Source organism: Chamaea fasciata, unplaced genomic scaffold (assembly GCF_029207755.1).
Source record: "Chamaea fasciata isolate MVZ Bird 193981 ecotype frontalis unplaced genomic scaffold, bChaFas1.0.hap1 SCAF_4, whole genome shotgun sequence".
In the NCBI taxonomy this organism is placed as follows: Eukaryota; Metazoa; Chordata; class Aves; order Passeriformes; family Sylviidae; genus Chamaea; species Chamaea fasciata.
The window spans coordinates 65,612,777-65,634,830 of record NW_027094089.1 but is presented as its reverse complement, the minus strand read 5'-3'; the positions used below and the strand labels follow the sequence as shown (position 1 = coordinate 65,634,830).

Genomic DNA, 22,054 nt, shown 5'->3' with positions numbered 1-22,054 from the left:
AAGTACAGTTAGCAGCTTGTCTGGAGATTCTGTTAGCTGTAGTTATTTGATTAAATATGTAGATTGATCTTTAGTGTTTGTTTTAGATGCTGTTATATTTTCTGTACTTTAAGTTAGGGAGGGATGTTTTTGCAGAAGTGGGAACTGGAGAGCAGTTCTAAGGCTGAAATCTTTTTCAGTCAGAGTTTGTTGTTCAAAACAGTGCTCCGAGCCTCCTTTCAGTTTGTACTGAGGAGGTAAATGTATGTGGTTAATCTTATGATTAGGTTATTTAAGGGTTTGGGCATCAATAGTTGCACTTTATCTCACCAGGTTTTTTTTTGATAATCTCTCATCGGTTTTGTTCCCCTTTCAGATGTGGTGAAGAGCCTGTATTTTCCCCTGTCTAGTATATCGTGCCTTAAAAAATGGGGTTTGGAGGTGACCTGAAGTATTCGCATGATGCTTTATTAAAACTGCAGGACTGGGAACTACGACTACTGGAAACAGTGAAGAAATTTATGGTAATGAGAGTAAAAAGTGATAAAGAATATGCATCCACTTTACAGAATCTCTGTAACCAAGTAGATAAAGAGAGCGCTTGTCAATTGGATTATATCAGCAATGTGTCCAAGGTAAGTCTGAATTTGGAATATCCTTGAGTTCTGGGTTTATTTTTATGTTTTTGGTTTGAGTTTGATTCCTATCCATTCAGTTTCTTGAGCGTTAATGTTGCCAAAGTATTTAAAATGGATGGTTTTAGTTTCTCAGTGAAATATGCAAAAGTTGAAGTCTAGTCTTGCTTTGAAAAAATTAATTGAATTAGAATCAATCCTGATTTTCGAAATTCAGTATTTTACTTAAATGGGTTGAGCCTGCTACTTTTAGTGCTTTGAAAATCAAGTATGCTATAGTAACCTCTTCTTTTAAGATAGGAACTATGGTTTTAGGTTATATAGAATTGGTGACAGAAATAGAAAAATGCCAGGAAACCAAGGCAAAGCCTAACATTCCAGCTGTTACTCACACTGCAGCATGTGTTGTGAAAACCAAACATTAATTCAGGATGTTTCTTGTAATTGTGAGGTTATTTTGCATTCTGTTTAAAATAACTGTGTTGATTTTTTAAAAAGGTAAGGCTGTCTGTTCTCCAAATTACTGGTTTTCAGATTTAGAGCAAGTCCAAGTAAATGTTATGATGAAGCAAACTTCCTTTACCACCTGTTTGAAAGTTTTACTCCAGACCTGGATTCTCTACTAACATAAGAAGACTGTTCTGTTTTGATGGCTTATTCAGTTCTTGGCCCTTGTTCTCTAGCAGTGGTTACACAGTGCCTTCACTCTGGCATGAATCCTCATTTTTTCTCTGCAGGAAAACACCCTTTCTGGGTCAGGTTAAATTCTCGGCAAAGCAGGTTTTATGTTGTGGGCTTATGGGGTGGCTGCTTGGACAGTGGCTGTGGTGTAGCATTAGGAACAGGACTGTGCCTTGGATGGATGGATGGATGGATGGATGTATACAGGGTTAAAGTGGCTGTGTGTGACTGGAAAGCTGTGCTGCTATAGCTGGGCTGCTTCAGAATTGTGCTCTGTTTATATATAACATGTTCTGTTGTTGCTTCCCTCCCCCACAATAATTCTTGCCTTGTAAATTGAAATACTGCCCTTTTTCCCATTGGCAGCAGGTATTTAGAATTATAATGTATAAACAACCATTGACCTTCACATAGGTATCTCAGTCTAGGACAATTCATGTTCATAACATGAGCACTTCTTGAGAGCAGAGAAATTAAAAGAATCTGGAGATCTGACTTAAGCCATGTTCTTTTTGGCTTGAAAAGAGGCGTGCATGTCACATTTTGAAATCTTGTTTTGAACAGAGTCGCTCAAATTGTTCTTCAGCATCATTTTCATTCCCTTTGTTTTTTCTCATAAGGAGGTGTAATTTTTTGCTAAGTCTCATCTCTGATATCTATGTTTTTATATAATAGCAAAAAATATTCATAGGGACTGACAGATCGTTTGTATGGGCTTGCCTTAAAATTTCACTGATGCCTTGGATTTTGAAGTTGTGTAGTGACATGTTATCTTACTGGTTTTGGCAGTTGAAAAGCCTGGATTACTGATTTATTTACTAATCTCATTCTAATTTCATCTTTTTTGTGATTTTTTTTTCTCTCTTCCTGTCATTTTACAGAACCAAAGAATGATGCAAATATTATAGGACATGAGTCTAGTTTCTTACATTTTCTAAGATGTAAAATACCTGTGTTTGGTATTGTATTATTTGGCATTTTGTGTCATTAAAACCCAATAACAAGCTGTTTAGTTTTTCCATGGGCTTTGTTTGTTTGGTTTTGTTGTTGTGGTTGTTTCCTTTGTTTTGTTTTGATCCCTAAGTGTAAGAGTGACCACTTAGAGAGAAATGGTGTTTGGGAAAATCTGTCTTCTGTTTTTTTCCATGTGGAGACAACAAACTTGCTGAAAGGCATACTAGCAGCAACTAGTAATGCTAGAAAAGAGGTGTTTTTAAGGGCTTCCAGACTACTCTTTTGTATGTGTATAGGTCTGAAAAATTGTGTTAAATCAAACAAGAATGTATTTTATTGCATTTGTTGGATTGTGATAATTTTTTGTGGAAAGAAATGCTTTACCTTTTCTGCTGTTCCCACCCAGCTTTTTTGTCCCATATAAATCTCTAATATTGAAGTATTTTCACTTTACCTTCTCCTAATTTAGGATAATAAAATGTAATCATACAAAACACAGAAATCCTGCTTTACTACTATTTCCCTATGGAAACATCACTTTCATCTTTTCCTGATGAAAAGAGTAATGTGACGAACAGGGAAATACGCAAATGATTTTTTTAATAGAAAGGGAAATAATTGCTATGTTTCTGGCTTATTTAAGCTCATTTAGTGAATTGTAAACTAAGCATTTCCTTAGAATACCTCTGCTGTTGAAAAATGATTTGGTGTGATTTTTTAGGGTTAAAACAGTAGTTGTCTCATCAGTAATAAGTCAGCCTTATGGAAAACGAATGACTCTGACTGCTTTTTCACCTCTGAGAGCACTTTTGTGAACTCTTCTGTAACCACAAAGGCCCACTCTTCTCACACAAGTGTTCAGTGCTGTTTTATCCTATGCAGCTTTGCAGTATGGCTTCTGAAATGGTCTCCAGCCATGACAGGGAAGCTTTAGGCCTTGGCGTTTTATAACATCACACTTTTAAGTTGTCTAGATAGCTCTGTGCCAATCTGTGGGATATTTACAAGCTGGAGGAAATGTTAAAGATAGTCCAATATATAGGGGAGTCAATTGTCTTTTGACAATTGTTTTTTCCTAGAATCCAGTTTCTGTTACAACATTGTCATGTAGGGTTGGAAATATTAGGCATATATGTTTGTATGCAGGATATAAAGAAACCCCAAAGCTAAGAAACGAATTTATTTTCTGAAGTTTTTATCTCAGGCTGATTTCTGTTTTAGTAAGAGTAAGATAAATGCCAATAAAACTCACATGCTAGCTGCCTTTAAAATCTTGTAATTCTGTGGCATGTAGCCACTCTTAAATCTTAGCTATAACACAGCATTCATTGTCAGGGAGTTATCTTTAGGGAGTCCAATGTGTGACAGCAATCTTGAGGGTAATGAAGGCTTTTATTTGAACTGAAGTTTAATTTCACATTTTGTGTCTGTGATATGTCTAGATGTGTATCTGTATTCAAAGCCACACACAGCACATTAAACTGTCCTGAAAACTGACAGAATGTCCAAGAAAGCTGTTAAAGAAAGGGAACAGAAGGATGAGACAGATGAGTGTTATGTTTGTTTGTGCTTTGGTATTGGTGGCCTGAGGGATGCTGCTGTGTGAAGCAGCTGATGTAATGGTATCCCCTTAAACCACCGCCCCTCAAATGCATATTGGTGTCAGATATACAGAAAAAGCTGGAAGTCAGCTTGGGCAGAGCAACTGTGGGGAGAAACTGCAGGACAAGGGATGTAAGAACATGGTTCTCAGGGCCGTTGGGGGTATATTTAAAAGAAAGTAAGATTGCAGTGCTCTCTTTGTTGTTCAGAAATACTAGGACAGTGCTGAAGGGTGAACATTCAAGGCTGTATTTTTGTCTCTGGTGCATTTTTATGACTTTTTGAGTAGGGTTGAGGCATGATTCTGCTGTTGGAGGAGGATCTCAAATGCATTTGGGTAAGCTTAAAAATAGTTATTTTACTGGATTTTTTTAAACAATGATGCATCTTTTCCCACAGTTCTTATTAATTGTTTGGTTATTTGTGAGCTGAAATAAATAAAGCTGAAAGTGCTTTTCTGTTCTGACTTTTTTACAGTCTTGGTTGCTCGTGGTCCAACAAACGGAACAGCTGAGCAAAATAATGAAGACACATGCAGAGGACCTTAACTCTGGGCCCTTGCATAGGCTTACGATGATGATCAAAGATAAGCAGCAAGTTAAGAAAAGTTTTGTAGGTGTTCATCAACAGATTGAAGCAGAGATGTACAAGGTATTTTATTCATCTTTGCTTGATAAATTAATTATAGTTATCTATGTTTAAAAATATTAAAAGTAGATTTTTTTTGTTTTTGTTCATGCTGTGGTAAAAGTGCAGTGGGTGATAAGGAGAATGCTTAGTTTAAATTTTAGTAGTCTTCTACACAGTTTTTCTTTCCTGCTGGCCGACAACGCAAAGTTGGAAAAATTTCTTCCATACGAATTTCTATGGACAGATAGCACTGGAAATACTCTTCTAGTAGTGGGTAATTCTTGTGTGACACTTCTCTATTCCATCTCTTTTTTCTGTTCTAATTCCACTCTAGACATTCATGTGACCAGGGCACTGTAAACTTTTGTTAATGAGTGCTCTTGGCAGTCCAGACTCTTTTGAGTGGGGACAAAAAAAATAGTGTTCTAGTCCCTGTTCTAAAATATAAAGCAGGTGGAAACCGAACATTGAGACTGCAGATGAAACTATTCAGTGTTTTCCATGACATATCTGTTGTCCTGCTTGTGTTCCAAGTGCTCTATCTTGTCAGTAAAGATGACAGAAATCACAGTTTCATTCAGATACTCTGGGGGAAATTTAGCTACAGATGTCATAAATCAGAGTGATAGTCTGAAAGGTCTACTGAGAGAAGGAAAAGCACTGTTTCTTCTTTCTTCTGGCCGAGAACTTGGGGTTTGAGGTAGTGTAATTAAAATGTAACATCTGAGTAAAGCAGTAACACTGTCATGGATTGATGAGTAAAAGATTCTTGGGCCCGTTATGAGAAGAAATTGGGGCTGTTCTGTATTCAAACTGAGACTATTTTAAGTTAAATACATTGGTTCTAGTAAGATTGCTTGCATAACATGCTAGAATCTTGGCATTTTCGCCAAGCAGGGACCATGCATCAAAAAAGGGATGCCTTTTTTGATGCATGGTCAGTAGGCTGTCATTATCTGATAACATTTCAAGCCAAACAATCACTTGCTGCTACTTATGAATTGGTGCATCTCAAAAAAGCCGGGATGGAAGAAGAGGAAAAACTGGTAGCATGTGTTAGAAATAATAGAAGTTATGAAAAATTGCAGAAAGAGGAAAAGAAAGATAAGAAAAAGAGTCTGAATGAAGTAAGACTGTTGGAAGCTGAGGTATACTTTGAAAAGAGACTGTGCAATGTTTTGTTTTCTGTTAACAGGCCAAACTGGAATAAAACATCTAATAAATATGTCTTTTAAAATAAGACTTTTAAAAAAACCCATAATGCATATTGAGCACTTGCCAAAAGATTATTACAAACCATATTGACTTTATTTAATTATGGGCTACATAGCCATGAAAGTATTTTGCATCCTGCTGATTAAGCTTGCATTGTTGTTTGGCTTGAGGTTTTTTAGGTTTGTTTTCTTTTTTCCCCCCTTCCTGATTTTGCAAAGAAATATTTGAATAGTGTTCTCCTATTGTTAGTTGACATTCAAGGTTTTGTGTACCTGGGGCACTTTGAGAATGATTCCCTGAAGTTCAAAATACTTCTCACGTTCTGTGATATTATTTCTGCTTTTATTATGCACAGAGGTAAAATGCTGATTATATCCCTGGACAGTATGCAAAGTTTGTGAACATCAGTGTCTGTGCAGCTCCTTTAGTGTTATCTGGGCCTTGCCTCATGAAAAAAAGGCAAAATGATGAACTTCAGCCTTCTTCCTGCCAGCTGCAAGAGGAACAGTTTTTCTGTAGAATGAACTAGTTTTTCTACACGTTCACTGAGAGAAGCACTTCCATTAAAATTAGTTAATAATTTCTCTTCCTATAGTTAATGATTTTCCAGTTGAAGACTATTTTTCTGGGTTGGTTTTTTTTTGTTGTTGTTGTTGTTTTCTGTTTTGTTTTGTTTGTTTGGGGTTTTTTTGTCAGGATTTTTTGTTTTTCTTATAATATATGCTAGCTTATTTTGGTCTTGTGATGGCTGGTTCATTACTGACTTTCATTTGCAAGTTTATGATTTGGGATTATTTCTGAACAGTACACTAGTTTTGTTACCCCGCAGCTAAATGAATGCTGGGTGTAGAAAAGAAAACTTTATTTTAATTTCGTGACCAAAAATTTTATGTTCAGTGCTCTATTTGATGCTAGAGATTTTTTATTTGATTGGTTGCTTCTGTAGTTGGGTTTTTCTTTGGGTTTCTTTGGCTCTTGTTTTGGTTTTCATTTTTAAGGGTTTAAGTTTTACAATTGATAGATTATTTAATGCCAAGTTGCTGTTCCTTAGTCATTTTTATGAAGTATAATGTCTAAAAATTGTGCTTCTTTTTTAGCTGCTAAAGAAATGCCTTCCAATGCATAGGACGTTTTAAGCCAGTATGATTTGTTAAAGCATCTTTTTGATGTGTTTTTTGCCTTGTAATTGAAATGGAATGTTGTTCATGATTAGCTGGATTTTCTAAATGTATTTTTAATGACATTGATGTGAATAGGGATTTGTGTCTTACGCCTCTAATTTATTTCCATGCATTTATTGATTTTGATTTTATACCATGTAATTTGCAACATGTAATTTGCACTGTGTAATTGCACCATGCAATATCCTATTAAGATTTTCTCAAGCCAGTGGAAAGTGTAGCATCCTTATTTTTGATAATAAATTCTGTGAATTCTGTTTTACTAGTGCTATGGGTTTTTTAATGTGTTGAGAGTAAGTATTTTTAATGCTTTTTAAATTTCTCTTTTCTTAAAGGTCACAAAGACAGAACTAGAGAAACTTAAATCTAGCTACAGGCAACTAATAAAAGAAGTAAATTCTGCCAAAGAAAAGTATAAAGAGGCTGTAGCTAAAGGTATGATTGACTTGATTTTATATATTTATAACTCCTTTTTCAAACCTGCTTAAACTCTTACATTAAAACAAGGTAATTTTTTTTTATTTTGAGGTGCTTGATTGCAATGTAAAAGCTTATGGAGTGTCTTAAGTAAGCCAGGCTAATTGTGATCATGTATGCTTGGTATAATCTTTTAAAAATTCATAAAATATAAATGGTGATTCTTTTAAGTTCTTGTATCCTTCCTTCAGTGGCTGCTTTTGAAATCTTAAATTGCTCAGATGGACTCTGGTCTCACCTGTGTTGTAGCTGCAGCCTACTTTCCTGTGAATAATTATTGTTGCTACAGTGGCATCAGCATCAGTTCTTGTCAGTGTAATACATCAAACCTTTTTCAGCCTCATCTAAAAGAGGAAAATAAGCCATTTGCACACTGAGATTTTTTTTTTTGGGGAATAATGTGTTTTAATCTGCATGAATTTTGACTCCTGTTGAATTGTCCTTGAATGATGAGATAAAAGAGAGTCTTTGTTCTGTTATGTATTGAAATATCTTGCTAATAGTTGTTTCTATGTGTCCGTCCAGTTGTTCCTATGTGTCTGTCCTTCTAAGATTTTCTTTTCTTCCTGTAGTGAAAATTGACTGAATGGCAGTATGTAAGTGTAATTCCAAGATCCATCTTAAGGTTTTGCATGAGTGTCTAAATGATAGTTAATGTTCTTGGTTCTGTTGTAGTATAATTACAGTAGCTCTCAGTAAGGAGAGATTGTTTCTTTCCCGATTTGCCTCAAATTTGGACGAAACAGCAGGGGTTAAGAAGTTTTGCTTAACACTCTTGAACTTCTGCTGTTCTTCTTCTTTTACTGAAGTTCATAAACACTTACAAATGAAAATGCATACTTTGATGTTAATTTCATCCAGTTCCATATTTGCTGTGTGTAGCTTAATTTGATTACTCTGTTTATTCTCAAGTAACTACTTAACATTGGAGTATATAGTATGTATCATGGAATATAAAATAGGATGTTCAGATCTTAGTGTGTTATTTTTAGCCTGTTTTATCCTCTCTTCCTGTTACCAATCTGGTCATTCTCTATTCTTGAAGCACCAAACTTTCCCATTGGAATAAAGGAGTGCTTTGGTTGTAAGCAGCTGTGATACTTTGATGTGTTTTTGATTAACTGAATTAATGTTTCTTCAGATAGACAGCAAACATAAATTGTTTTTAAGACACCTATCTCCTGTGGTTTTCTTTGACCTTCTCTTTTAGGCTTTTATCTGATGTTTCTCTTATTATAATTCATACTTAATTTCATTTCTGCTAAAATCGTAATGTTAGTCTGTTTTGACAAACACTGATGACCATAAAAATGAAAAATGTTTTTCTCCCAAAAGTTGCAGAATTGCTTCTCTGCTGCTGCATCCCAGGCCCTGTTCCTGTTTACAAATACATGTGCATTTGATGAGCTACTAGAGTTGTTTATCAGCTGCAAGTCAGCTGAGCCACTTGAATTTATTTAAGTCATGGCATTTCTGAGCTTTTAAGTTGTCAAACTGGTTCGCTGGTAAAGTGAAAAATTAGGGAAATCTTAAAATTACAATGGTTCATTATTCCAGGGTATTCTTCATTCAGTAAGCCAAGTTTATTCAGATTATGTGCTATTAAAATCTATTACTTCTGTTAATGTATAAACTGGTTCAGTTTTTCAGGATTTCAAGAATTCTTGAAAACGAGAGAAGAAACAGTGCGTACAAGAATAGTGAGAGGGCATAACCAAGTATTGAAAATAAGCTGAAAACCATTTTGTTAAACAAAAAAATGAATATCTTTTGACACCACCTCTCGCAGGTCATGTGTTAAAAGTGGTCATCCAGGTTCATTTATGAAAAATGTTGTTTTAAACAGAGTCTGTTCCTCTGGCAGTCTAGTCCGTAAGACAGTGACTGGCCTTGCCTCTCTGGAGTCGAAGGGGACAACTGCCCCTTAGGACATGCAATTTTAGCTTTACCCTGGGGGTTACATGTAAATTTGTGCAGCAGCTGTACTAGCTGGTCCCCAGGAAAAGAGTGTCAGACAAAGTAGTGTCTGACAAATGTCTCTGTTTTGCAAGAGTAGTGATTTTGAAATGCAGTGACTTTTTCTACTTTGTTTTGGAATAGCAAAGCCACTTTCTGGTGAGAGAGTAGGCTTATTAGAACTGCCAGTGAAAGAGGTACAATTGGTTCTTTAGCTTGTGAAGAGAATTGCTCTCCAGTTTTCTGGTTGTTAAAAGTGATATTAAGCTCTGGGCTAAACACACACAGTAGAGGATATTAACTGATAAGGGTAAAGGCTGGCAAAGTTTGTACAGTGGAAAGTGATGTTATGATTTTCTGGAATCAGGGTGTATTCTCAGGTAAACTTGAATTTCTGTGTGTGCCACTTTGCACTAGCCAAGTGGTCAGTCACTTTCAATCAATGACACTCTAATGCAGGGCTACAGGAGTTTACATTTTTTGGTGAAAACACCAGGAGGACCATTGGAAAGAATAGTAAGTGTTAAGGACAGAATAATCATAACAGGTTTTGTTAGTGTTTGGGCAATGGGTAAGGCATGTGGTGGGAATTTTTGGATTGTTTTTTAGTGGGGAAAAGGGAACTGGTTTCTGAAGGAATGGAGGAGCTTTATTATGGAAGACTTTGTGCTGTCCAGATCTGGAGGAAGAAGGTCAAAGTGAGATTGTGTCCCAGAAGCTGTTCTGGGGAACCCTCTGCTAGCACTTGTGCACCAAGGGAAGCAGTGGGATGGTTGTGTTGCAAAGGGAGCACCACTGAGCCTTGGCTGCCACTTCCATCTTGTGCTGGGTTGCATTGCCTTATTATGGCCACCAGTGTCTGCCTGATGGCTCAGTCAGAAATGGCTGATTTATTTTGCTTGTTCTTGCCCTTACCCCAGTAAGCCATGCGTAGCTGCTCCTTTCCAGACTAGTGATTCCCATGGGAATTACAAATGCAGTCTGGTTGGTTTTCCTTGGGCGTGGAGGCTCCAGGTGTCATGCAGTCTGGTTGATATTACTCATTTGCATGATAGTTTTCTGCCCTTTTTTTCCAGTCATTCATTCTTACATTTTTTAATGTATGGTAAGAGATAACAGGCTGACAGCAAGGTGAACTAGTACAGTCCCTCTTTAATGAGGCATGCTCCAGTTTTTGGGACTCTGTGGACAGACTGGATACAATAGTGTCTTCTGGATTAGAAAGCTTTGTTAAAAAAACTCCAGGAAGTATGTGTACTGGGAATGCAAAGCATGTTTCTTTGCAGAACTGAGGCATTGGAGTCATAGGGCATGCAGGAGTCTTTGGCACAAAATGTAAGACAAAAGCTTATTGTATTTTTTTTTCTATAATGAAATGTGAAATATTCTGGATGTGTGGTATTGAGAAAAAAACAGTGTAAACATCTTACAACAGCAGTCCAAAGTAATAGTCTCAGAGTGTATGAGTCTGAGTTTACAGGGCTGTGCTAATCAGTGATGCTGAGTAGCAGGGTGATTAGAATGTGGCACGTTGATGTTGCTGCTGAAGAAAAACACATCAAGCCAATATTTGTGCCAGATGGAAAAAGCATGGTTTCGCTAAAGAAGTCGTAAATCTTCTGAAATAATTTAATGAATAATGTATTAAGAATGCAAAATGGAGACTGTAACAACTAGGACAACTGTAAGTACTAGGCGTGATATTTCATTACATTTTGAGTCTCATTTGGTTGGACCAGTAACTGCTTCCACTTGAGTTTGCTGTTTGCATAATTGCTTTTGTTTCTGCAGGATTGTGCATCTCTATTAGGTATAGTTCAGTGTGTCTGTGGAGGGTTTCAAATATTTTCTTCCTTGAATTTTTTAATTAAGCATTAATTACTGCTATATAAATAAAGAAATAATGATTACAAGGAACAATAATTTACTCAGTTCATTACAGGTTTTAAAAAAAGTTGAAATGCATTAATAAAATTTACCATCTCTTTTTGTAGCTAATTTTGATATTAGATCATGAAGTGTGAAATATTTGCTGATATATCAGTAAATATTGCAGGTTGGAACAGAGCCAGTGTAGCTTTGGGAGGTTCATACTGAATTATAATACAAGATACTCTTTAGAAAAAAATTGCAGTTCTTGTGTAAATACATTCATTACAGGTGTTTATTTTAGTCTTATTCCTAGTTCATTACTGATTGAATGTAGAAAATATGTTGCAGTGCTCTTATGTGACATTGTGAATCTGAAATAAATAGTAAAGGAAAAATACTTAGATTCTAAGTCTTTAATATCATAATTTTATTTTATGCTACAGTAGCATAAAAATATTTCACCAGATTTCTCTAGGCTTATGTTCCCTGACAACATTGTGATTTAGAGGTGCCTAGGAATATTAAGTGTACACCTGCCACATTAAACCACACTGCTTCTGCTGGAAGAATGTTTTCCCTGCAACTCAGGTGATTTAATACCAGAACTGATGTGACTTCTGTGGTACATACTGAAGTTTCAAGCAGCATAAACTCACATATATGATAAATAAGGGAACTGTTAAAAAAGCTTTCATTAAATTGAATTATTGTCCTACTATTCTTTGTAGTAGCCAAGTGGTCAGAAAATATTTATTAGATGGATCATGCATTCATTCTGAGATGCCTTTAAGATTGTTATGCAACTACATTTCCTGTTGGCATATATTGCCTGTAGTTGTTGCTGCAATGAGGGAAACTCCTAATAGGATGTTTTTTAAGCTTAGTTTTGACTGAAACACCCACATTGTTAAGACAAAACAAGTAACACTGGCTGAACTGGTCTGTCTAACTCACAGCAGGCTGCATAGATTTAAAATTAATGCTCTACTGTAAGTGTTTCACCACATATATACTACCATTGCTTTTGCTTGGAAGGGGTAGGGTTGTTTCTTCTGTGTAAAAGAAAGCTGCTAGAGCAAGAAACCCCAGGGGATGCAGAGGGATCATGTGCCTTCTCGTGGACTGTGGGACCAGCTGGGGCATACTGTTTCCTCTTAACACGGACATGCAGCCCGAGGATGTGCTCTCCTCATAGACCAGCAGGCACAGGACAGAGAATTGGCTAGAGGTGCTTGATAGCTTGCCCTGACAATATTCAACAGCAGTTCAAAAGACAGAACATTCGTTTTTGCTGTTTTTATGCTATGTTACTTACTTAAGATTAGGCTGATAGCTTCAGTGAACTAATTCTTAACTCATAAGTTTAGATGTGGTATTCTGTAAATTTGAACTCTTTAAATATACACAAATAGTTTTGGGGTTTTCTTCCCATTAGAAAACTATTTATTATTTGCAATCATTAATTTGTTAAGTAATAATTGGGAGAAAATACTTAACCTCTTCTCAGTAACTGGTTGAGTGGGGAAAGGAGTGATTATTTGTTGAAGAAACACATTCATGTAACAATCTTGCAAGACGTGAAGGGGAAAAGACCTTTGAGATTAAATGTGAGGATCCTATCTTGTTTCTGTCTGTTTTTGTGATTTTGGTCTTGTAAAACCTGTGTTAATTGAGATCACTATGCTTGCATCTCTTGATTTGCAGAGTGATTCTTCGGCTGGTCACTCGCTAAATTTCTGGGTGTGCTTTCAGAGACAGAACTAACAGTCACAGAATCACAGAATTCAGTCAAAGCTATCCTAGTTCAGTGGCAGGGGTTTGCATAAAAATTGCTTTGTAGATAGGAATGTTTCAAAATTAAATTGGGAGTGGAGTGGCTGGAGAGCAGCCCTGCAGAAAGGGACCTGGGTGCTGGTGAACAGCAGGCTCCACATCTGTCAGCAGGGGGACAGGTATCATCCTGGGATGCATCAAACACAGCACAACCAGAAAGTCAACAGAGGGGTTTGGCTTCTGTATTAAGTGTTGGTGAGGCCTCACCTGGAGCGCTGAGAGCAGTTCTGGGCCACACAATGTAAGAAGGATGTGAAAGCACTGGGATGCACCCAGAGGAGGGCAGTGGAGCTGGTGGAAGGGCTGTCCTGTGAGGGGCAGCTGGGGAGTCTGTGTTTGTCCAGTTTGGAGAAAACGAGGCTGAAGGAGTGACCTCACTGCTCTCTGCAGCTTCCTGGGGAGAAGTGGAGAGGAAGGTGCTCATCTCTTCTCCCTGGGATCCAGTGACAGGACACATGGGAAAGGCTCACAGCTGCAGGGGGTTTTCAGACTTGACATTAGGGGACATTTCTTCATTGAGAGAGTGTTTGAACACTGGAACAGGCTTCACAGAGAGGTGGTTGCTGCCCAAGCCTGTCAGTGTTTGGCAGACATTTGGACCCTCCAAAACATGCTTTAGTTTTTTGCCATCCCTGAATTGATCAGGCAGTCTAACTTCATGATTCTTGTAGGTCTCTTCCAACTGGAATATCCGAGCCTAGCCTGGCCTTAGGGAAGTGAAGCTGGGCTCAGCATGGGAGTCCAAATGCTTCAGAAGTCATGTCACTGGTGATTTTTTGGGGATCGATAAGAACTATCATGCGAGGAAGCAATTTTCATAATCACATATGCTATGTAGATGTCTCTAGCATTACAATATGAAATTTGGAATTTAAGGATATAATTTGCATCAGGAAGGTCCTGAAATCAGTTAAATAAGTAATATAGAGTAATCAATTACAGAGCAAATTCTACAACCTGAGTTTTTCCTACTGCATAATGAAAACCTGGGAAATTGAACAAACTATGAGGAAATAGAACTGGAGAAGTTAGAAGGTTGCCTCCAAAAGCAGGGTGCAATGATTTTTTTCTCAAGAACTCACTGTAAGTTGTGTAATGTACTCTTCAGTATTGACAATCAATTAACATAAATATGCATAATTACATTGGTTTAATGTATAAAAGTAGTCCTTTTTTCCCTTCATATCCAGGCTTTTAAATTATTTGCTGATATTTAAGTGCTTAGTCCTTACTAAAATTAAATTGAGATAAAGCCATGTTGCAGTCCCACTAGTATTTGCTCCACTTTCAGTCTGTGGAGCAGCTGAGTAAAGTTTTATGGTTATCTAATGTAAAAATATTTTATTTGAAAGCCATGGCCATCTCATTCATGAGTGTAAAGTATGTGTTCAGTGTGTTCAGTACCATAATGTAACCAAATAATGTAATGGAGTGTTCTTTTCCGGGCATTAAGTAATGCTCTGTGAAAAGGTGTATCTCTAAAGCTGAAATAAATAAGGAAGTGACTATATTGGAGTTTCGTTATTGATAAATAGATGTAAAGACAGTAAAATACTCAGAAATTGTCTCTGTTGTTAAAAATGCTGAAAAAATGTGTAGATGGAAAGATAAACGCAGTTCTGGAAAGTGATTGAAAAACCTCAGTCATAAACAATGGGAAATGCATTGTAGATCACTATATGCATTGACAGCTTTATAGTTCAGTGCTGATACTTACAAAACTAAATGTTTCTAAATCAGACTGAGGAAGAAAAGCTTTCTGTCTTAAAAATTATTGTGTGCTCAAGATTTGCATACTTTCGGGAGGATTGTTGTTTCCTTAAAAAAAAAAAAAAAGTGGCAAAAGCTCTGATTCTCCCCTCTTTTTCCGTTTAAAATTTTTGTGGAATCAAATACCGTGATATTTAGTGAGATTTTAACGCAGAAAATTGCAACAACTGAAACCAAGCTGCTTAGCTTTCTGTGGGACGTTGCCTGCTGCCTCCTTGATGCTAACGCCTAAGGTCGCTCCTTCTCTGTCGCTCCTCATCCATCCTGAGGCAGTGGTCTGTGCACTTCAGCTGCTCTCTCATGTAAAGGGCAACTCACTCTCCTTGACTTCTGGGACTGCTTTTCCCCAGGAGTCTGAATTCCCCATTGCATAGCTCCAGTCCTGCCTCCATGATCCTGACAATATCCTGGCCCTACAGCTGCACACTGACACCCAACTCACCACCTTTATCCCCCACACTGCATGCATGTAATACACAGCAATGCACAGGCATGTCATCCCAGCATGTTGAGATCGTGGGAAGGATTTGTGGGACTTTTCTCACATTGATTCTGTGTAGGAGCCTTCTTGCCCACCTATACCTGCTGTTTTGTTTTCTTCGTGATTGATCTCTTCTCATCTTACCATGCTCTTTCCTTGGCAGTGTCCTTCATTACTCCCTCAGGACTGTGGGTCACCATCTCCATCCTGGGTAATTCCTAGTTTAAAGCCCTCCTAATGAGGTCAGTCATCTTACTGGCAAAATTACTTTTCCTCTGCTTAGGAAGGGGCTTCTTACCTTTCAAGCAGATGGTGGTTAGCAAACAGGGTCCCATGATTGTAGAATCCAGACCCCTATGGCCAACACTGGTTCTGCAGCTACTTATCAGCCTGTATTGTCAGTGTTCTCCTTGCACCCTTTCCCTTCACTGGCAGGCTTAAGGAGGACACAGCCTGGCCCCTTGTGCTTTTCGTGTCTGCCCCCAGAGCTCTGTAGTCACTTTTGGTACTGTCCAGGCTTCCCCATGCAGTGTCATTAGTGCCCACATTTCTTATGACATTGCCTCTGCTATTTTTTCCTGTACTTACCTATTCCCAGAAATCTGGATGGATTTGGTTTTTGCAGTGCCTGAAATAGAAGAGACAGTTACGGGAGTTCCTGGCATACGTTCTAGTAGCCAGGATACTACTAGGGTAGTTAGCCATAGTTTTATTTATGTATAAAAACTTTCTTCCTTCTTGTTACTTGTGTAGATACTCAGCTTGTCCTGTTTTTCATTTTGTTTGTCTGTTTCCACAGTTCTAGTATATTTAAGGTTTCTCACTGTGTTTCTGTTGGAAGGCTGAAACTGTATATTGTGACATCAGATGTGTCTTTGTCTCCTTTTGAAACTAAATTAAATTAATTGTCAAAAGCTGGGCTTGTGCAATATTGTGTCATTGGTGTATCTACATGGGATGGCATTCACTGTGTGCTGAAGCCAAAGATCATGTTTCAATACCAGGAGGTATAAATCTAGAAATTTAGTTTGTCTGTTGTGAGCTAAACCTTTATATTGATTTCTGTTGCCTCCTCTATGAACACTTTGTTGTCACTTTGGAATGGCTGAAGGTCTAGCTGGAAGGAGTTGTAGGAGGGTAAAAATCCTGAGCTTACTGGCATAATTATTTCTTTTAAAGCCAAAATATGTGTGAAAACATTCTTTCTTTGTAATACTTACTTTCTTAAGATCAGCTTCCCTGAGCCATTTGCACTGTACATTGATGCTGATTTAATAAAAGATGAAGGGATCATTATGAGCTGAATTTTTTTCAGTTTATTGTACCATCCAGTATTTTTTCCTCCATTCTAGGTGATTATTAGGCCGCGAGAGTCTAATAATTACGATGGCAAGAACTTCAGATTCGCAACTCTGCCTTTTAACTGAATAAAGAGTAAAACATTATTTTCCTGGATGGCTGTGTTGTACTGTGTGCAGTAAAATTTTAGATGAGTTCCTATTAGAAACTGAAATACTAGACTCCAAAATGATTGAAGAAGAATGCCAGCCTTTTCTTTGTAAAAGTAAAACTTCAATAATTGAATTTTGCAAGCTTGACAGTACACTTTATGGTGTGACATATTGTGTACACAGTTAGTTTCTATTAGCTTGAAACAATTTTGTCAACAACTGATGACAGTAGAATAATAGATCTGTTTATGAAATTCATTATAAAGATAAAGAAAATTGGATATTTTCTGCTGTGCTAATTGACATGTAGAGCAACTGTGTATGCTGCTTCACTGCATTTTGCTACTTTAAAAAATAAACTACAGTATGAAAATAATACTGTAACTGTGTTCACTGAATTAAATATAGATCCAAGGCTCTATTTTAAAGTTGAGTCAATATGATAATTTGATTTGGGTCACAATTGGTTGAGGTGTTCTGCTGAGGAGTAATGTATAGCAAAGGTATTTAATCCTTTGAACAGTTGGGAAAATCAGATAGCTTAGATGTTAATGAGGTTTCTGAAAGAGATATAGTATAACTAAACTGCTAGTTATGTAGATTTGGTAATTTTAGTGTAAATTTTCAGTTTAGTTTAACTGTTGAAGGTGGTTTGTTGCAGTTCACCGGTCACAAGCCCGTACTGATGGTATGTGGTATGACTTCACATACGCTGATATTTCATAAGCTGAAAACTGATAAGGAATGAATTTTAGACACCTGCATATACAAACTTGTATCTCTTAAACTATGACATATGTAGATAATTTTAGATAATTATTTGATCTAGGGCATGCTTGAGTAGGAATAACCAAACACAAAATAACCCAAGAAATAATGCATCATTTTTACCTCTGCTGCCACCTTGCCTGACTCTTCTGGCTTCCCTGGACAGTGTGTCTCACAATGGTCTGGCAAGCAAAACATTTCAGCCTTGGCTTCCAACAGCTTTGTCGTCTCCTTTTTCATCCAGTCTTTATCCTGTAACTGTGTATGACCTGTATGTGACCTATTCCCCTCCCTTCCAAACTCTCCAGTCACCTTCCAGTATTTCCCCATGTTCCACATGCCTCTCCTTCTCCAGAAAGACCTTACAATGTTTATGTTTTACTCTGATCAGGTTGACTCTGTAGCCTGCAGTATTTAGAAACAAGTCTGTATGATACTTCTGTATGATACTCTGAAATTAGTTGAGGTTTTCTGCTCAGGAATAAAGTGTATAAAGGAGCAATTTAGTCCCCAAGGGAGATGCAAAAATGGGATTTTACACTATCCTGTTACGTTGGGAAGGTGTAAGACATGCATATTTGGGGGTATTTCACTCCTGGGATATTATTCTGATGTGTTAGATTTTTTTTCCCCCTTATAAATGGTCTACATTTTCATTTAGAAATAAATAGTGTAGGGTGGTTTTTTTTTTTTTTTTTTTTTTTTGGTTTTTTTTTTTTTTTTTTTTTTGGTGGTTTTTTTTTTTTTTTTTGGGAGGGGGTGTGGAATAAAAAATATCGGTCTCATGAAACATGAGTTTAGATAGTGCCAAAGACAAAACCTGCTGTATCTGGCTAAAGTTTAAGATAGACTTGTGAGTGTTATCTTTCCACAACAGTTCTACAGAAATTTTTAAAGTGGATTGTTTCAGTCATACTTACATGAAAAATTCTTCTCTGGTGACAGCTCTGGAGATGCATTTTGTCTGTTGTACAGACAAAACTCATATAACTTGTAGTGTAAGAAATCTGTACCTTCCTTTTGTACCATGTACAAAATTAGATTAGCAGTTGGATTGTTTTCAGTTAAATGAAAGACACAATATCCTTTTAAAATGACTTTTATTAATCTGTGTTTGAAATGTAGCTGACAGTGGTGTGAGGTAGCAGGTGTTTAGAGAGCCATACAAGAGCACAAACTGATAGAAACATGTTTCAGCTTTATGGTAGTTTGTTACCTAGGGAGTTCCTGAGTCAAAAGCGCTGTCCTAGTTCTTAATAGCACTTCAGGATTATTATTTTTTTTTTTTTTGCATACACTTCTCCATTCACTTTTGAACCCATAAGTGTTTTGTTTTTTTGTTTTTTTGGGTTTTTTTGCTTCTAACTTTTACCAAAAGTTATAAGGTTAGCCGTGTGCTCACTGAGGAAGGTCTTTGTATTTACTCTTTCCGTATAATGCTGTACAGTTTTTACATTGAAAGAGGTTGTGCAGATCTGTTAACTGTGTCTCTTCTTACATGTTCCTTCTCAGACTCCTAGTGCTTCAGGACCCTTCATGGTAGTCATTCTTTCTGTATTTGCCTTGTTTCCTACCTTTCTGATGATTAATGCCCTTCTCTAAACCTCTTGCATGTCAAATATATCCTCCTTGAGGTCAGCAAATTGCATACTTTAAAGAGGATTTAATCGGTAGCGTAACAACCCAGTCTACTCCTTTGCTAAATAGCATTGTACGTTTCCATCAATCTTGCTCTAGTGACCCCAAAGTCTCATTTCTGTGTACATTTACATTACTAAACCTGAATAGCTTTTTATCCATGTGCATCTCTCTAAATATTCACTCTACAGTTTACCATTGTTTTAATCACAGTCTCAAGGTTTCTGTGCTGGTTTTGCACGGCCTGGTCTTTGTTAGCAGGCGGCCACAGAGATGGCTTCTGTGAGAAGCTGCCAGAAGCTTCCACCATGTCCAGCAGAGCCAATCCCTGATGGCTCTGAAGATGGACATGCTGCTGGCCAAAACTGGGCCAGTTAGAGGTTGGTAACGCCTCTGGGATATCATATTTAAAAAGAAAATGAAAACAAATCAAAACCAGTTTTTTCTAGCCAGCAAAATGGAGGAGGTGAGAACGTGAGAGAAACAACATGGAGACACCAAGGCCGGTGGAGAAGGAGGGCAGGAGGTGCTCCAGGCACCAGAGCTGAGATTCCTCTGCAGGCCACAGTGAGACCATGGTGAAGCAGCTGTGCCCCTGCAGCCCATGGGGATCGACAGGAATGCAGAGATCCACCCACAGCCCGTGGGGGAGGCACTCACGCTGGAGCAGGTGGATGCCTGCAGGAGGCTGTGAACCAGTGGGAGACCCAGAGGAGAGAGAGGGTCATCACTTCCAGGCTGGAGCAGCCTGTCCTTGGAGCACTGCCCCCCATGGAAAGAGAGGCCCAGGGGCTGCAGTTCTGGGAACACTGGGGGGGGAATTCATGTTGCAGCATTTTCGGGGGAACTGTTTTTAAAAAAAAGGTGTTTTTAAGGACTTATTTTACTTCTCATTATCCTCCCAATTTGGTTAGAAATAAATTCACTTTGTACCTTTAAGCTGAGGCTGTTCTGCCCTTTGAGTGTTTTCTCCCTGTCCTTATGTCAACTCATGAAGCTTTCATTAACTTTTTCTCTCTCTCCACAGGGGCAGGGGAGGGTGGGCAGGGTGCCTGGCTTTTGGCCAGTGTCAAACCATGACAGTTGATTTTCCAGTTCTTCACCTTTGGTTTCCCTACTTGCTATTTTCAGATACCATCTTCATCATCGTCGTCTTCATCACCTTATCTGTAAGAGTACAGTTGATATTCCTGGGACTCTCCATTGAGTGCTTGCTTCCTCCTGTATAAACTAATCATAAGATTTCAGCTAAAACTTTCTCAAATACCTTTGAAGTTTCAAAGCTAAGCACCATCCAGTCCTCATAATTTGTTCTCATTTCATTTATTCTCACCAACCTCTTCTTCTGATACCTCAGAAAAAAGAGATTCATTGACTCTTTCACAAAGTAGTACTTCTTCATGGAAATCTCTGAAGGTCTGAGGTAGTGATCACAGAAGGAAAAAAAAATTTCTTTCTTGTACTAACTCCTTTTATATGGTGACTGTTTACTTTTTCTGACAAGCTTGCTGACTCCAATGTATATAAAGGAAGATTTGTTACTGGTTTTCCCTCAACTGTTTTTTAGAGTGCCTTTAATGTGGCTCTGTTTTGATTTGAGTTCACAGTCCCTTGTGTACTGCTAATGTGACACAGCTCTTCAAGGTCTACTTTCAAGCAGCTGTTTTGCCACTTAGCTATGAATGCTTACATTTTCTTTTTTCTCAACTGCTTTGTGATGAGTAGTAGACATGTTTTTCTTACATAAGTTATTTTAAGTCTATAAGAAATGGAGTAGTCTGAGTGAGATTGCCTTAGGTAGTATATGTGCAAGTAGTTGTGACTCTGCACTTAATATTTGAAGATATGAGATTAATTTAAATGGTCTTAGTTCCTGAAGAAGTAAGGAGATACTTGATAAATATCAAGACATCAAGGATGTTATTAAAAGCTTATGCGTCTGTTCTCGTTACAACTGAAATAGATTTGATTTTCTTCACGGTAGCTGTTATTGGGCTGTGTTTTGGATTTTTGATGGAAACAGTGCTGATAACATACCCCACATAGCTGTGCAGTTACTGTGGCAAAGAGTGGAATAGGTGACCTCTTGAAATACCTTGTAGCTCTGCAATTCAACCCTCAACTGGTCCTGTCAGCTAGAACTTGAGGACTTCCAGTCTCAGTGGTGCAAAGCTGAGGCTGTAGAGCCAAACCTTCTGATCAGGATATCAGTGTGATAGGGAAATGTTAAGGTCTAGGAGAGAAGCTGCCCATTTTAGATTTTTTCTTGTTGATAGTTATTTTTTTTTTATACTTGAAGTTTTCATATACTTTTAGATAAGGAATTCTCATGTTTCTGCTCAAAGAAAATAACCTTTTTCTTACATAGTTTATTAATTAAAAAAACCCTAGACTTTTGATCATACTAATTATCTGGAAGTGGTTGGATTTTATCTTCCTCAGAAAGAACCTTAAAAATTATGGTAGAAAAAGGGGCAGACTTGTCACAAATCTACCAGGTGTGTCATCTATAGGCCTGTATACTTGTAAATCACCATGTGCATTTTTGTTTCATTTTCTCTTAGGAAAAGAGACAGAGAAAGCCAAAGATCGGTGTGAAAAAGCCACTATGAAACTTCATATGTTGCATAACCAGTATGTGTTGGCACTGAAAGGAGCACAGTTACATCAGCACCAATATTATGATACTACTCTTCCTCTGTTACTTGATTCACTACAGAAGATGCAAGAAGAAATGATTAAAGCCCTGTAAGATGTATTCTTATATATTTCTAACTTGTACAGTTTTTTTCTGGGTAGTATTCTACTTAATTTACAGGAATAGTTGAAAATAAGAGACTGTGATTAATTACTTATATAAAAAGTAATTTATAAAAATGTAGTATATAAAAAAATCTATCCAAATGATACAGATGGTAGTTCTGAGTGCTT

At 37.5% G+C, this 22,054-nt stretch overlaps 1 protein-coding gene across 4 annotated transcripts in view; it reads left to right on the top strand.

Annotated features, from left to right (window-relative positions):
• The window catches only part of FER (FER tyrosine kinase), a 164,031-nt gene that overhangs the window by 18,047 nt on the left and 123,930 nt on the right, over window positions 1-22,054 (top strand). For all 4 annotated transcript variants that reach the window (XM_066181840.1, XM_066181842.1, XM_066181843.1 and 1 more), the window contains exons 3-6: window positions 356-614; window positions 4,329-4,502; window positions 7,213-7,312; window positions 21,688-21,871. In XM_066181840.1, the coding sequence (XP_066037937.1) occupies window positions 408-614; window positions 4,329-4,502; window positions 7,213-7,312; window positions 21,688-21,871 (665 nt within the window). In that variant the 5' untranslated portion in view covers window positions 356-407. The remainder of the gene's footprint in view (window positions 1-355; window positions 615-4,328; window positions 4,503-7,212; window positions 7,313-21,687; window positions 21,872-22,054) is intronic.